Source organism: Clarias gariepinus, chromosome 1, assembly GCF_024256425.1.
Source record: "Clarias gariepinus isolate MV-2021 ecotype Netherlands chromosome 1, CGAR_prim_01v2, whole genome shotgun sequence".
Taxonomy (NCBI): Eukaryota; Metazoa; Chordata; class Actinopteri; order Siluriformes; family Clariidae; genus Clarias; species Clarias gariepinus.
In genome coordinates this window covers 18,975,956-18,993,882 of record NC_071100.1, presented here as the reverse complement: position 1 = coordinate 18,993,882, position 17,927 = coordinate 18,975,956, and the positions used below count along the sequence as shown (strand labels likewise).

The window sequence follows — 17,927 nt, the reverse complement described above, 5'->3', positions numbered from 1 at the left end:
CTGTTTGGAAGAGGACCGAGACCCACAATTTCAAGTGGTCTTGATTTGCTTGCTTGGTTTGCACCGAGGTTCAGATGGTTTACATTTGTTCAAGTGACCCACACTAACAGAGCACAGTTTGTTTTATTCGAACCAAACATGTCATGTGTGAACACACCCTTAAAAAGCCAATTGAAACAAGAGTTAAAGAAACATGCACCAATGCACCTTGTAAGCATGCCGTGGTGCAACCATTAATTAAAACCTAACCTGGATCTCTCAATTCTGTCTACATTCAGACTGATATCTAAGTTAATTTTTTTTTCAAAAGTATTGAGATAATTGTCTTTGTACAGTTACAGTCTTACTTAAATGCACATGGCCTTCTTGAGTTGTTGCAGTCTGCTCTCCACAGCACTGAAACTCTTTTTAGATCTTTTTAGTTTTTAATGATCTCTTAATAACTACGTACTCAGGGAATTTTGCCATTCTTCATTTTTTAGATTTTACAGCTGCATTTGACACTGTGGATAATTTCACTCTCATATATCGTCTGCAAAACAGTGTGGAATTTACTGGTTCTGCCCTGGACTGGTTCAGATCATACTTGATGGACAGAAGTTTTTCTGTTGGTGACTCTGTATCCTCATCTTAGTCTTAATGAGACTAAAACTAAAGTGCTGGTATTTGGACATAGTGGAGCATGTGTTAACCCTTTCACTTAGACGTGTTCCCATAAATCTTATGTAAAATCAACAGCTAGAATCCTGTGTGTTTTATTGGAGAGTGATTTTAAACTGGATAAGCAAAATAACTCTCTTGTTAAAGCTAACATATTTCAACTTAGTCTCTGGGGCAAGGTCAAGCCATTTTTAACCAAAAAAAAAAAAAATTAGAAAAGGTTATACTGTACATGCTTTTATTTCAAGACGGCTTAATTATTGTAACCTTTATGTTGATATTAGCCAGGGCACGATTACGCGGTTGCAGTTGGTCCAAAACGCTGCTTAACGCTGCAGGTTTAAATAATGTTAATAGTTTACAATGCCCTGAATAATACCTTAATATATTTCTGACCTTTTAAGCTTTTATTTACAGTTTCTAAATCAAGTTGTAAGAGTTGGGGCGATTGCATCTTTTTAGTAGCAGCCCCAAACATCAGGCAGACCCCGATTCTTCCTATTTTTTTTTTTTTTTATCTCACCTTAAGATACACTTCGGCATTTAATGCAGAGTGATGAGGTATTCTTCTCCCTATTTTTATTTATTATTTACTTATTGTTTTTTTCTGTTATATTTGCTTATTTTATACAAAGAGGATGGACTATTTATTGTTGTATTTTGTTTTATTTGGATTTTATTTCATTTTATTTTCTTATTATTGTCTGGTTTTAGTGTCTGCAGCTATTTTAGAATTGTAGAGCATTTCTGTCAACTAAGTAATAAATTTAACTTGACTTATGGCAAAACAATGATCAAAGTAATAGTGCTATTACTGAATATTTTAGTACTCTTTCTACATCTGACACACACACACACACACACACTCCCGGCTCATCTTGTGTTGCACTCTGGTGGAATCTTTGTGATACATTATTACCACAACTAGCATGCTCTATAAGTATGTAGAAACCTTCTGTGTCCTTGAGCCCCTTGGCCTGTACCTGTAGGCCAGTTTAGTGGTTCATTCAATACATGTGCTCTCATAAGCACACCTTTTGCTTAAAAAAGGGGGTGAGGCAACAGTGCTAATCACTAAGACACTGTGCCACCTTATTGCAGATTAAAAAACTAGCAGATATGTAGGTGTGTCTACTTGTTATGGAACATGCAAGCGTGTCTTTGGAGCAGTGGAGTGTAAGTGTAATGCGAGAACATACTGTACATACTGCTTGTGACAAGACACTGATATTTGTTTTGGTGCTACACGTATGATGAATGTGAACATTTTCTGTAAAAGTTGTTCTTTCTGCTGCTGTTATTAGGGTTCCCGACAGCATTTATTATTTTGTCACAGGTCTCATTTTTAAATTTGGGATTGGCATTAAGGGTGCAATATGTTTTCTAAAAAAGCCCAATGCAAATTATGTATGAAAAATATAAAAATTACTGAAAATAAAAATTCTGTATACTAAACTATGCACACAATATATGATAAAAATATATAGTATGGATAAAAATGCATTCACATCATAGTATGTAATGTTCCATTATTTTTCACAGCAGTACGTCTCGGGTTACTTTGCTGTAACCCTGTTCCCTGAAAAGGCGGGAACGAGATGCTGCGTGAAAACGCTATGGGAACGCTACGGGAACATCTTGTCATGTTGCCGGTTGTGAAGCATGTGTGTACCAAACACGCCAAATTTTTGGCTTTTATAACCTCGGTCGGGTGACGTCATCTGATAGGACGCACCTGCAGGTTATAAATAGGAGTGAACCGGAAACATTCCTCAGATTGATTTTTCTGAACAGATGTCCGGTCACATAGGCAGTGCGGCATTGGGACGCAGCATCTCGTTCCCACCTTTTCAGGGAACAGGGTTACAGCAAAGTAACCCGAGACGTTCCCTTTCAAAGGCTACACTCGATGCTGCGTGAAAACGCTATGGGAACGAGAGTACCAACGCCGCCGCACTGCAAGTGTCTGAACTCCAAGGTTGTGTAGCGTGTGCGCACAAGGCCCGAGAAGGTCTCAGAACAATGTCTGGGTAGCTGACTCGAGGACCCGTGGGCCCGGAGTGGCATGAACATCCAAACTATAAATGTAATAAATGTGTGCGGAGAGGACAACCCTCCGTGTCACACACTTGCTGCAGGGGAATACCTCTTGCTAGTGCAATAGATGAGGCGATCCCCCTGGTTAAATGAGCCCTGATTCCTAGAGGCGAAGTGAGCCCCTCATAGGAGAGGGCAATAGCCCAGTGTAGTGGGGGCCACCCCCCGTTGCGGCCCCAGACCATGAAAAAGCTGCTCTGACTTACGCCACTAGCTGATGCGGTGGACGTAAATCTGAAGAGCACGTACTGGACAAGGTAAGTGAAGTCTTACCTGCTCCGAAGCTGTAAAGGCGGAGGACAGAAGGCTTCAAAACAATAAGATGCATATTGGAAAATGTGTGCGGAGAAGACCAACCCTCCGCATCACAGACTTGCTGCAAGGGAATACCTCTTGCTAGTGCAATTGATGAGGCGATTCCCCTGGTTGAATGAACCCTGATTCCTAGAGGTGACGTGAGCCCACGCGCCTCATAGGAGAGGGCAATAGCATCTCTCACGCAGCTTGCAGCTTCAAAACATGTAAAAGCTGCTCTGACTTACGCCACTGGCTAATGCGGTGCACTAAATCTGAAGAGCACGTACTGGACACAGTAAGTGAAGTCTCTTCAGCTCCGAAGCTGTAAAGGCGGAGGACAGAAGGCATCAAAACAATAGGATGCATGTTGGCAAATGTGTGCGGAGAGGACCAACCCTCCGCATCACAGACTTGCTGCAAAGGGATACCTCTTGCTAGTGCAATTGATGAGGCGATTCCCCTGGTTGAATGAACCCTGATTCCTAGAGGCGAAGTGAACCCACGCGCCTCATAGGAGAGGGCAATAGCATCTCTCACGCAGCTTGTGGCCCCGAAACATGTAAAAGCTGCTCTGACTTACGCCACTGGCTGATGCGGTGGACGTAAATCTGAAGAGCACGTACTGGACACGGTGAGTGAAGTCTCTCCTGCTTCGAAGCTGTAAAGGCGGAGGACAGAAGGCTTCAAAAACAATAGGGATGTCCAATCCTCTTAGAGAGGTAACATCATTTAGAAAAACCATCTTAAGGGTCAGAAACCTGAGGCGCTGACTCCAGTGGTTCAACAAGGGGGCACAAGCCAGAGGACAAATTTTTTCTGCAGAAACTCTGAGCACTGAAACAATTCGGCAGTGGACTGGGTCTACCTGCTTCGTCATGCACCAACTTTCAAATACATTCTATTTGAGGGGAGGCAGCCCTAGTACTTAATTACTATAGAATAGTCTTAATTACGCTGGCTGGAAGACCAGCTTGACTTAGAGTCAGAGAGTAGTAAAGGGGACATTTGCTGATCTTGCGAGGCAAAGAGGTCCACCTCCGCTACATGAAATTTTCCCAGAATGTAAATTGCCCTGAGGGACAGGAATCTGGTGCGCTAGCTATTTAGCGGCGCGAGCACAGCCGCCCTGGCGATCAATATATGAGACTGCCATAGTGTTGTCCACCCGCACTAGGACTTGGTAATCTTAACTGCTGGAGGAAGTGCTTTAGGGCCTGAAATAGAGCCATGATTTTGAAGCAATTGATGTGCCGCGCAAAAAGATGGCCTCTCCAGCTCCCTTGGGCTGGACGGTCATTTAAGACCACACCCCAGCCCATGAGGGAAGCGTCTGTCGTTAGCATCTGCGACGACAAGACGAACTTAGAGTGAGACCCAGAGTCAGAAACCAGGGTCTAAACCACATAGGAAGGGTACAAAGCACCTGGCGCGTAGCCCTTATTGGGGAGTAGCCCTAGAGTAAAATCCCCTGGTTCTTAGCCACAACTGAAATGCACTCATGTGCAGAAGGTCCAAAGGTGTCACCGTGGATACAGCTACCATGAGAGCTAAAATCTCTGAAAGTGATCGTCACTTTCTGGTCTAGCTTGATTTCCTTGACGGTGTTGAGAATGGATTCGACACGAGCGGGAGACAGCTGTGGCCGCTTACGCTCAAATTCCATGTGACACCCAAAAATGTTGTCTTCTAAACAGGAAAGAGCATGCTTTCATGGCATTGGATCTCAATCCTAGGAAACAAAGATTAGCTAGAACAACATGCTGATGTCGAAGTGCTAGCTACTGAGACTGGGCCAGCCAGTCATGTAATTCAATATGGATGCTCTGGAGTCGTAAGAGCCAGAACTACATCCATGTATTTTTTGTGTATGTGCGGGTGAAAAAGCTAGACCAAATGGAAGAACCCGATACTGGTAAGCTTCGCCCCCGAAAGCGAACCTCAGGAACCTCCTGTGTTGTGGCAATATTTCCATTGATTTATTTTTAGATAGCGGTAAAGCCCGCAAAATCTAAAAAATTGGACGCAGCCCCCTGTTCCTCTTGCAATTTCCGGTTTCATGGAAGTGGAGACCACGCCATTGAAACGCGGAGGGTGATGTGAGAACTGAATCCTGTAGTTTCTCTGTACAGTGCTTAGTACCCAAGGAGATATACTTGGCAGTAGCTTCCACGCTGCCAGTTTCTCAGAAAGGGGCAAAGCTCAGCGGCTCGACCAACCTCCTGGGGGTGCCAGGGAGAACACTTCATTCTTTAAAAGGAATTCTGCGTGCCTCTCCCCATTGGGGGGCCACCCCCCACGGTCCTGGGCACATGAACCTCAGGGCTTCTTTATGAAGACAATATGCCAGTCTGACCTCTTTTGAGGCGGATTGCGTGACGCACCCCAATCTTGCGAGGGGGTGCCCAGCTCAAAAACACTCTCCTTGTGTGTTTCATGCCTCGCAACAGTCAGACCCGGTCGAGATTGGGTGGCCGACAGTCCCGACTCTTGAGCAAGGCGGGGAAGGAATTTCCCGAAGGCTTGTTATATAACTTCGCCTCATGAACCTACAGTAGTAGGTGTAGTGGCGACCAAGTTAACGACATCGCCAAGTAGGCCGGGAGGCGAGATGGGGCATCGAGGAGGAATACACGATCCTTCTCCTTAATGCCCCTGAGATTCAACCACAAGTGCCTCTCCGCGGAGACCATAGCAGCCATAAAACGGCCGATAGCACGAGCCGTCTGCTTTGTTACACGAAGAGACAAGTCTGTGGCCCGGCGTAAGTCCAATACGCCTACCTTGCAGAGCCCCGCCAGTACTCAAGTCAGCAGGTCAGCCTGGTAGGCATGCAAAACCGCCATGGTGTGCAATGAAGCACCAACCTGACCTGCTGCCTGAAAAGCTTTTCCCTCCAGGGAAGATAAAAAGTCTACACAGCTTGAAAGGAAGTAATAGCTTTAAGGAAGGATGATGTCCCAGAAGAGAGATAGCCTGGAAGCGTCTCTTCTATCTGGGTGTCATCAGATAACTCCACGCTTCTACCTCAACTATATTTAAATAAATAAATAAGTTGATGGCAGGAAACACGGGACGTATACAGCTTACTCTATTATTATTTATTTATTTTTAAGTGCTTAGAAGCTATTACCATCTCCGCGGAAGCAAGAGAGGATGTTTATCCTTGCCCATTCACAAGAAGCGCAGCGCGCGCTTGAGAGCGGACAGAGGGATTTCCCGATCCGATGAGAACGCGAAAGAAAGGAGTTTTAAATCCGTCTCTCACTGCTCTGCCGGATGCACGAGTTTAAGCCCCAGGGATGCTCGAGGCTTCTCAAGGAATGCGAGGCGTGCGCGTAGCACTTAATCGAAGCAGTAAAGTGTAGAGATCGCCCTCCGATATGGATTATACACACGGAGGGACATCTCGTTTAAACTCTGCCATTATCGGTGAGTTAAACACTTATTTTTGCTGGTTAGACACCCACGCTCACAACTAGGTGAAGACAAGAATCTGAGGAATGTTTCCGGTTCACTCCTATTTATAACCTGCAGGTGCGTCCTATCAGATGACGTCACCTGACCGAGGTTATAAAAGCCAAAAATTTGGCGTGTTTGGTACACACATGCTTCACAACCGGCAACATGACAAGATGTTCCCGTAGCGTTCCCATAGCGTTTTCACGCAGCATCTCGTTCCCGCCTTTTCAGGGAACACATTATTCTGCTGAAAGAGGACACAAACATTAGAGAAAACCATTGCTATGAAGGAATGTACTTGGTATGCAACAATATTAAGGAAGGCGGCACATTTAAAAAAAAACAATAACAACGTTAGTTTACACTGTATCTACATTTATTTTTATAATGTGTGTATGTAAACTTCTAACCAGACTATATTGTTGTTGGATGTTCCATTCTAAAACTATAGGCATTTATATGGAGTTGCCACCCCCACCCTTACCTCTTTCAATACAACTGCTGGAATTTGTGCCTAACTTCCAATCAGCATTCCAGTTCATCCCAAAGTTGATCAGTGAGATTGATGTCAGAGCTTTGTGCAGGACAATAACATTTCTCCTTAATAAACTAGAAACTGTTTGTTAAATAGATACAGTAAATAATAGTACTGTATTTGTGGTCATTGCAGATGTGCAATGACCATAAGTGTCCATAATGTCCGTTAGTGTCTGAGGTGAGTGCAGATGCAAATGTCCATGTGCAATGTGCAATTGATTTACACAGTTCTAGTGAGAAAACACACAAACCAGGTAAATGTGTAAGTGTTGAGGTCAGGTAGTGATGAGAAGTTTACCTTTAATGTTCCATGTTCCAAAAATAATTTTTGCTTCATACACACATTAAGATAAATTGATATAGAGAGATTAGAGAGTTACATCATCACATAGCAGTTATTGTCTGACTCTCACTTTGATATTATTGATGCTTTACATTTAATATCTCTATAGATTTTCATTCTCATCATTTAAATGACTTAAACATTCATAAACAATGTGACATTAGTCCTGAGGTGTTTAGTGTCGTCACTGAGAGAGTAATAGTGTTTTACTGTAGAGGTGATTTGTGTAGTAAAGACTACTTCACATTCTGATACTGTATTTAATTTCTAACAGAAAAACCTAAACCTGAACTCACATCAAGCCCTGAAGGAGACGTCCTGACAGGAAACTCAGTGACTCTGACCTGTACACTGAATGTGCAGTCTGCTGGATGGAAGTTTTACTGGATCACACCCACACAGAGCACTGAGACAGAGACTGAAACACACTCCTACACCATCAGATCAGTTAGTGTCTCTGATGGAGGTCAGTACAGGTGCAGAGCTGGAAAAGGAAACCCAGTCTACTACACGAACAGCAGTGATGCATTCTGGGTAAATGTTACTGGTGAGTAGAGACTTTCTGTTAAGTGATTCTGTACAACACTGAACATATAAACACCATGTGATCAGCATCACAATACAGTAACATTTACACAGTTAGACACAGAGAAGTGTTTCCTGTAGATGATTGTATTAAAGTTAAAGAGAGACAGTGTGAGCACGGCTGAGCAGGGCTGGTGTGAGCTGAGCTGGAGATCAAATGGAACACTACTTTAGCTCAGGTCAAGAGTCTGAGTGTCTGAATTTATTCAAATTTAAATTTAAGTTTTTTTGATTTATTGAATCTATTTCATTTTTAAATTGTTAATACTTGTTAGTACTTGATTAAAAAATAAGTTGAAGTTTATTTATTTTTTTCTTTCTTACAGAGATTAAACCTGTGGTGATTATAAATCCTGATACACAGGTGTACAGAGGAGAGAGAGTGACTTTCAGGTGTGAAATACAGACAGGAGGAGACACTGAGTGGACATACAGCTGGTATAAGAATAATAACATGAATAAACCACACCGCACAACCCAGAAGTTCATCATCAGCTCAGTTAGAGACTCTGACGGTAGTAAATACACCTGCAGAGGGAGGAGAAGAGACTCTCAGCTCTCACAGATCAGTGATCCTGTTACACTCTCTGTATCAGGTGAGTGTGTGTATGTGTTTGCTATTACTTACAGTACAGTATGTTGTAGTTGTTATTACTAATAAATGTACAAATTATCTAATTTTAGATTTTGTTTCAGATTGCTTCACATGAGAAAAAAGTCTCATTATAATGATTACAACTTCTGTTATCGGTTTACTTTTAATTTTTACATTTTTATTTTAATGTAACCAAAACATTCAATTTGTAAAATGACTAAATCTTATTATCTATTCTGATTGGTCTAACAATGTCCTCAGCTATTACAGCCTAAATTCTTGGAGTGTTGGGACATTTTTAAAATTTGAATAAAATGAAAACTAAAAGTTTTTCAAATCACATGAGCCAATATTTTATTCACAATAGAACATATAGAACATAAATGTTTAAACAGAGAAATGTTACAATTTTATGGACAAAATGAGCTCATTTTAAATTTGATGCCTGCTACAGTCATGAGTTTCTGGTGTTTTGGTGCTGGAATTTGGTCCCATTCCTGCCTGATATAGGTTTCCAGGTTAAATGTTCTCTATAGGTGAACGTTCTAGTCCGCAGGCAGACCAATTCAGCACCCTGACTCTTCTACTACAAAGCCATGCTGTTGTAATAGCTGCAGTATATGGTTTTGCATTGTTCTGCTAAAATAAACAAGGCCTTCCCTTAAATAGACGTCATCTGGAGGGGAGCATATGTTGCTCTAAAACCTTTCAGCATTCATAGTGCCTTTCAGAACATGCAAGCTGCCCACACCATATGCACTTACAGTATGCACCCCCATACCATCAGAGATACTGGCTTTAGAATTGAATGCTGATAACACAATGGCTCCCTCCTCTTTAGAACACTTTACCTCTTTGAAACAGTCCATTTTAAATGAGCCTTGGCCCATAGGACAGGACAGCACTTCTGGATCATGTTCACATATTGTTTCCTGTTTGCATGATAGAGCTTTAGTCGGCATCTGCAGGTGAATGGTGTTTACCAACAGTGGTTTCTGGAAGTATTCCTGGGCCCATTTAGTAATGTCAATGACACAATCATGCCGATGAGTGGCACAGTGTCATCTGAGGGCCCGAAGATCATGGGCATCCAACGAAGGTCTTCAGCTTTGTCCCTTACACACAGAGATTTCTCCAGTTTCTCTGAATCTTTTGATAATGTTATGTGCTGTAGATGATGAGATTTGCAAAGCCTTTGCAATTTAACATTTAGGGACATTGTTTTTAAAGTATTTCACAATCTTTGTATCTTTACTTCTGAGAGACTGCCTCTCTAAGACACCCCTCTTATAGATAATCATGTTACAGATCTAATGCTAGAGCTTTTAAAAATGTTTTTCTTTTTGCCCCCTGCCACCTTTTTTCATTTGTTGCCCTGTGCCAACTTTTTTTTGAGACCTGTAGCAGGCATCAAATTTGAAATAAGCTCATTTTTGCATAAAATTGTAGAATTTCTCAGTTTAAACATTTATGTTCTCTATCTTCTATTGTGAATAAAATATTAGTTGATATATGAATTATTTGAATTATATATTATTATATATTGAATATTAGTTGTGATTCGAAAGTCTTTTAGTTTTCATTTTATTTATTATTCATTATTATGTTTATAATTGATGTTTATAAATACTACTCACTCATATCTAATATATAGGTCACATGCACACAATTAAAAAGTGCTGAGCAGTTGTTTTACCTGTTTTTACAGTTTCCATGTAAAATAAATAAATCCTCGGATTACTCGGATAACGCATTAGGTCCGCTATTTAAGTACTCTTATTTAGTTTTTTTTTTTCAAAAATGTAATCCGTTATTCAGACAATTTATGTGTTCCATGAGCCAGACAGCAGTCATTCCCAATCCATTAGTGTGTGTGTGTGTGTGTGTGTGTGTGTGTGTGTGTGTGTGTGTGAAAGTCATCCTACAAGTCCCGCACCCCCTCTGTTATTCCTGCTTTTATACCCCTACTGTATCTCACCTATGCAGTTTGACTATGCGAGGACCGATGCGTGGAAAGATGGAGACCTAATCACAGCGCCAAAACTCGCAGTGAATCATAATGAACCGTACTTACGGCCACTGCGTAGTAGTTAACAGATTATGGGCCAAACTTTGCTGAGTGATGATGGTAGGATAATTATAAAGGTCTTGACTAAAACAACATGCATGAGGAATCACAAAGGAGTTTTCATTCTCTGCAATGGAAAAGTACTCGAACTAGTTACTTTTAACAGAAAATAACGCTGTAATGTAACTGATTACTTTTTGAAGACCGTAATTTTGTAATGTAATTAGTTACTTTAAAAAGTAACATCCTCCAACACTGGTATATAAATTATATACAGTATACAGTACAGGCCAAAAGTTTGGACACACCTTCTCATTCAATGTGTTTTCTTTATTTTCATGACCATTTACATTTGTAGATTCTCACTGAAGGCATCAAAACTATGAATGAACACATGTGGAGTTATGTACTTAACAAAAAAAGGTGAAATAACTGAAAACATGTTTTATATTTTAGTTTCTTCCAAATAGCCACCCTTTGCTCTGATTACTGCTTTGCACACTCTTGGCACTCTCTCGATGAGCTTCAAGAGGTAGTCACCTGAAATGGTTTTTAACTTCATAGGTGTGCCTTATCAGGGTTAATTAGTGGAATTTCTTGCTATATCAATGGAGTTGGGACCATCAGTTGTGTTGTGCAGAAGTCAGGTTACAACACAGCCGACAGCCCTATTGGACAACTGTTAAAATTCATAGTATGGCAATAACCAATCAGCTAACTAAAGAAAAATGAGTGGCCATCATTAGTTTATGAAATGAAGGTCAGTCAGTTTGGAAAATTGCAAAAACTTTAATTGTGTCCCTAAGTGGAGTCGCAAAAACCATCAAGTGCTACAACGAAATTGGCACACATGAGGACCGACCCAGGAAAGGAAGACCAAGAGTAACCTCTGCTTCTGAAGACAAGTTCATCCGAGTCACCAGCCTCAGAAATCGCAAGTTATCAGCAGCTCAGTTGAGAGACCAGATAAATGCCACACAGAGTTCTAGCAGCAGACTCCTCTCTAGAACAACTGTTAAGAGGAGACTGTGCGAATCAGGCCTTCATGGTCAAATAGTTGCCAGGAAACTACTGCTGAGGAGAGGCAACAAACACAAGGAATGGACATTAGACTAGTGGAAATCTGTGCTTTGGGCCGATGAGTCCAAATTTGAGATATTTGGTTCCAACCGCCGTGTCTTTGTGAGACTCAGAAAAGGTGAACGGATGGATTCCACATGCCTGGTTCCCACTGTGAAGCATGGAGGAGGAGGTGTGATGGTGTTTTGCTGGTGACACTGTTGGGGATTTATTTAAAATTAAAGGCACACTGAACCAGCATGGCTACCACAGCATCCTGCAGCGACAGGCCACGCCATCCGGTTTGCATTTAGTTAGACGATCATTTATTTTTCAACAGGACAATGACCCCAAAGACACCTCCAGGCTGTGTAAGGGCTATTTGACCAAGAAGGAGAGTGATGGAGTGCTGCGGCAGATGACCTGGCCTCCACAGTCACCGGACCTAAACCCAATCGAGATGGTTTGGGGTGAGCTGGACTGCAGAGTGAAGGCAAAGGGGCCAACAAGTGCTAAACACCTCTGTGAACTCCTTCAAGACTGTTGGAAAACCATTTCAGGTGACTATCTCTTGAAGCTCATCGAGAGAATGCCAAGAGTGTGCAAAGCAGTAATCAGAGCAAAGGGTGGCTATTTTGAAGAAACTAGAATATAAAACATGTTTTCAGTTATTTCACCTTTTTTTGTTAAGTACATAACTCCACATGTGTTCATTCATAGTTTGATGCCTTCAGTGAGAATCTACCAATGTAAATGGTCATGAAAATAAAGAAAACACATTGAATGAGAAGGTATGAAGATTACTGAAGATATTTAATGAGAAACCACATGAAACAATTCGAGTGGTTTAGCATCATCTCAGAGACATGTAAAATAAATAAATAACATTTAATTCTAGAAGTGATTAGTTAGGTAAAGACAACCTGACATCTTTAACTGTGTTTCATTTTTTACAGAAAAACCTAAACCTGTACTCAGGTCAGACCTTAATGGAGTTGCACTGTCAGGAAACTCAGTGACTCTGATCTGTACACTGAAGCTGCAGTCTGCTGGATGGAAGTTTTACTGGATTAAAAACACACAGAGCACTGAGACTGAGACTTTATACATTTATTTAGTTAATTAGAGACTCACATCATCACATAGCAGTTATTGTCTGACTCTCACTTTGATTATTATTGATGCTTTACAATTAATATCTCTATAGATTCAATTTAAATAACTTAAAAAATTCATAAACAATGTGACATTAGTCCTGATGTGTTTAGTGTCGTCACTGAGAGAGTAATAGTGTTTTACTGTAGAGGTGATTTGTGTAGTAAAGACTACTTCACATTCTGATACTGTATTTAATTTCTAACAGAAAAACCTAAAGCTGTGATCACATCAAGTCCTAAAGGAGACGTCCTGACAGGAAACTCAGTGACTCTGACCTGTACACTGAATGTGCAGTCTGCTGGATGGAAGTTTTACTGGATCACACACACACAGAGCACTGAGACTGATACACACTCCTACACCATCAGATCAGTTAGTGTCTCTGATGGAGGTCAGTACAGGTGCAGAGCTGGAAGAGGAACCCCAGTCTACTACACACACTACAGTGATGCACTCTGGGTAAATGTTACTGGTGAGTAAGAGACTTTCTCTAAGTGATTCTGCACAACACTGAACATGTGAGCAGCATCACAACATAGCAACATTTACACAGATACATACAGACTCTTTTAGCTAAATCATCTGCTGACACTCAGTGTTCATGAAGATGCAGCATGAACCAATGAACTGTTCATTAGTTCTTCATTTTTGGATCATATTAGTTGTATTAGTAAATTATAAAATTAAACTTTTTACCAGACTACAGTGTAATGGCATTCGGTAATATAAAGACATTAAAACCATTTTAATGTAACAGTAAATATAATGTAACTTTCAATTTCTCACAGAAATAAATGCCTGTGTTTTAATTTATCTGAATGAGCTTTGCTTCTTTAACTTACTGAGCAGTAGAGTTAATTATCGTATGAATGCACAGATTTTGCATCTTTTGTACCTGTGTACCTATGAGCCCCCCCATATAGAGAAAAAGCATGACAAATGATGTATTACTCGAGAAGATGTGTGATATTTCCTATTCTCCCAAGATTTTACTGTACTTCAAGTGGTGTATAGTGTGTGTGTGTATGTGTGTGTGTGTAGGGTGGGGGTCTGTGTTTTAAGCTGCTTAATCTTTTAACTCACACAGGATTAGTCCTCCTCTATGGTGGCAAAGGACATTTTGAATGAGCAAGGCAGAATGTTCATTAAAGTTATAGCGAACACATTTAGTCCATTAAACACACTGATGTAAAGAGTCAGCTCCATTGTGTCTTTGTAATCTGTCTCAAAATATATATCTATAAGCAGGCAAATATAAAGCATATGCTGTGATTAAGTGATTAATGGTGACATACGCATGAACTAATTTCGTTTGAACTGAAAACTATAAAATATGCATAATCACTCATATTAAAGTTATAGTGCGCACACACAATTTAAAAAACAAACAAATATATAAACATTAAATAACCAGTGTCCTGCCTTTAACCAGTGTAGAAGTAAACACTTTCGCGTCTCACCAATTCATGATAAATTCATTTTTAAACACTCAGGTCCAAACTGAATTAAAACATGTTGATGAACACAAGTCAACATATAAAGAGTTAAAATAATGAAAAAAAATATATAGCAACTTGGAAACGAAAATAAAATGAATGTTCCAGACACAGAAACGGCAGAAACACTGAGCAGAGCCACTGCATTGCTGCATGGGGATCGATAAAGATCCCAACATTAACTATGATAATCACTTCGATAACGGCAACAGCTGATCCTTAGGAAATGAAAAGATATTCTAAATTAAGGATGCTAACATTTTTACCGTATTAAACAAATCCCACTTATTACAAGTGTTTGTGATTTCCCCTTCGCTAATATATGTAGCTGAAAATCAAGTGACACAACACTGGTTTATCTGTAATCTGTCACAAAATCCCTTTAATGTCGCTCAGAGGATCTAAAGGAGGATTTATGAAGTTACTGTTCAGAAAATACTCGAGTGGAGAGTCTGAGTGTGAATGAGTGAAGAGGACGAGGGTCGAGATTTTATACTTAAACACTGAGTGTAAGAGACTGTAGAGTCTGAGAGAATGAGAGAGATTAGAGAGGGAGAGTGTGTGTGAGGAGTTATGGAGAGATAACACTGTGTGTGTGTGTGTGTGTGTGTGTGTGTGTGTATGTCTTCTGGCACTATATCTTTTTATGTATTAAGTGAACCTGTTAATAGTGTAATCAAATTACACCCAGTCAGTTATTTCTATCATGATTGTGTATCTTCTAGCTTTAGTTTATTGCTCCCTTGCTGACACTTAGTGTTTATAAAGATGAACATTTTAGACAACACACTGTAATTCAGACATGAGTTAATAGTGTAAAAGTGAATTTTACATTATCAGTAGTGATTGTATGTGAGTTTAATCATTTACATGTGAGCAGATTTACTGTATCTACACTCTGTGTTTACATTAATTATAGATCCAGTTTTAAAATGTTAATACTCATTTAAATGATAATTTTTTTATTTAATTTGTAAATAGAAACAATATTTATTTTTCTTACAGAGAGTCCTAAACCTGTGGTGAGTATAAAGCCTGATACACAGGTGTTCAGAGAAGAGAGAGTGACTTTCAGGTGTAACATAAAGACAGGAGGAGACACTGAGTGGACATATGAGTGGAATAGAGACGGTGGCACATTCTCCCCACACAACACAGCACAGGAGTTTACAGTCAATAATTATTACTCCAGTGGTAAATACACCTGCAGAGGGACGGGAAGAGACTCTCAGCTCTCACAGATCAGTGATCCTGTTACACTCTCTGTATCAGGTGAGTGTGTGTGTGTGTGTGTGCGTGTTATTGTTTATCTTGTAGTTTTCACTTTTAGATTTTATTGTAGAATAAACAAAGTCTCATCATAATGTTTGTAAATAATTCATTTTATTTGTAAAGAATCACTACAAGGTAAATAAACTTACTGCATATAAACTGTGTACAAAATAACGTACAACACTAACATTTACAATGAACAGTAAATCTAAATGCTTAATTAGGCACAAAGATTAGACTAATGGGTGCACACACACACACACACACACACACACACACACACACACTATGTGTGCCTATGTGTGGCTCTCATCTCTTTGCTCACTGCCTTTTCTTTCTCCTGTCAACACAAAGAGTTACCAAATAATGGTTAACAATGTGGTCTTTCACCTCCAGGGGTGAGGGTTCGCTCCCCAATTCGGGTCTGTGTGGGTGGAGTTTGCATTTTCTCTCTGTGCTTAGTGGGTTTCCTCCAGGTTCTCCAGTTTCCTCACACATAGAAATTGCCCATAGTATATATGTGTGTGTGTGTGTGTGTGCGCATGTCCTGCGATGGATGGCACCCTGTCCTCATGCTCAAAGTCAGTGGGTCTTTAATGATGTCAACTCAAGTCATGAACATCATTCATCTGTTCGACATGTCAAGCGTGACCATAGTGAATAAAAAACTGGATTAATTCTCTTTTTGTCTCTTTTGTGATTGAACTAAATATTTTTTTGTTATTACAATATAAAAAAATAAGATAATAGTTGGCTTTAGGTCTAAATGATATATGGTTACATGTACTGAGTGTGTATTTGAATCACACACTGTCAGAACACACACCTGTGCTCATTTAACACACACATGCACATCTACTGTACTCAGCTTAAGAAAACAATTAAGTAAAAATACAACCTGGTAAATGTGTAAGTGTTGAGGTCCGGTAGTGATGAGAAGTTTAGCTGTGAAGGAGAAACAGAATAAACAGAGGATTCACAAATCATTTCATTCAATGATACTGATTTTATTAAATTTTCTGCAGCACATGATCAGACTATTTAATCTTTAATCAGATATTTAATTGTTACAGACATTATTGTTAGATAGATGATGATGTCAAGATCTCCACCATGATTTCTCAGTATAAGAAGACAAGATCTTGAGCCCTGAATAGAGTTTTTTTTTATATATATGAAGACAGATGTGTAGATTTAACACAATGTTTATAATCATCATGTGTAAGGCCTTGTTCACACGGGCGTTAAGTTTATGGATAAACGAACGTGCTCTGAACGTCCTAGACGTTTATGTTGTGTTTTGTGGTGGCGCTTGATTGACTTCTACACTGGCGTTCGTTTGTCTGTGTCTAACGTCAGCCTGCAGCCCCAACTGTAGTTTGTGTGTTAACCTGTGGGGGCAGTGTGTTGGGAACTGGATATGAAAGCCCGCCGCTACCGGGTTCACTCTCTGACTGCACAACGTCGGATTAAAGGACGTTTTTTTTTTGTGGTTTAAAAAAAAAGCGAAAATTTTCGCGTAAGTTTTTTAACAATTATTTTATTTTATTTTGCCTTTTTCCGCATTTCCCTATGTATAGCATGTAGGATCATGGGATATATCCGGTCCTCCGAAAACACTCGCCGCTTGATCCGCGCTCACCGGACGCTACGAACGCAGAAAAAACACTAGATTTTAATGCCCGTGAGCGCGGATGAAGCGCCGAGGGTTTTCCACACATAGGAGTCAATGAGAGTGTTCACACGGGCTTTGGTGACGTGCGTTTTTCCGGCTGCGCGTTTATACAGCATTAAAAAAACGTTGCATGCAGCTTTTTCTTGGTGTTTAAATCCCAACGAACGCAAGGAAAAACGCTTCTATTAAGTTTTCTCCGCGTTCATTTTACGCTTCGGAAAACCGGATATATCCCATGATCCTACATGCTATATATAGGGAAATGCGGACAAAAAGCAAAAATAAAATGCTTAAAAAATAAAACTTGCACGGAAATTTTCGCATTTCTTCAGAAACGACAAAAAACTTCATTTAATCCGACGTTGTGCAGTCAGAGGGTGAACCCAGTAGCGGCGGCGATTTTTTTCTTTCCCTATGTCGACGTATTATTTTTAAATATTTTTTATATATTGTATAAAAACATAATAATTTGATTAGAATTTTTAAAACAAGAAGATTCATGTCTAATATAGCAAAATGGTCCACATTAAAAGGAGGCACCTCAAATAAAACGACAGGGGCTTTCATATCCAGTTCCCGACACTGCCTCCACAGGTTAACACACAAACTACAATTTGGGCTGCAGG

The 17,927-nt window shown here is 40.1% G+C and overlaps 1 protein-coding gene across 1 annotated transcript in view; it reads left to right on the top strand.

Annotated features, from left to right (window-relative positions):
- The window catches only part of LOC128520578 (titin-like), a 200,846-nt gene that overhangs the window by 80,720 nt on the left and 102,199 nt on the right, over window positions 1-17,927 (top strand). The window contains exons 8-10 of the mRNA XM_053494878.1: window positions 8,307-8,574; window positions 13,064-13,330; window positions 15,360-15,626. Coding sequence (XP_053350853.1) covers window positions 8,307-8,574; window positions 13,064-13,330; window positions 15,360-15,626 — 802 coding nt within the window. The remainder of the gene's footprint in view (window positions 1-8,306; window positions 8,575-13,063; window positions 13,331-15,359; window positions 15,627-17,927) is intronic.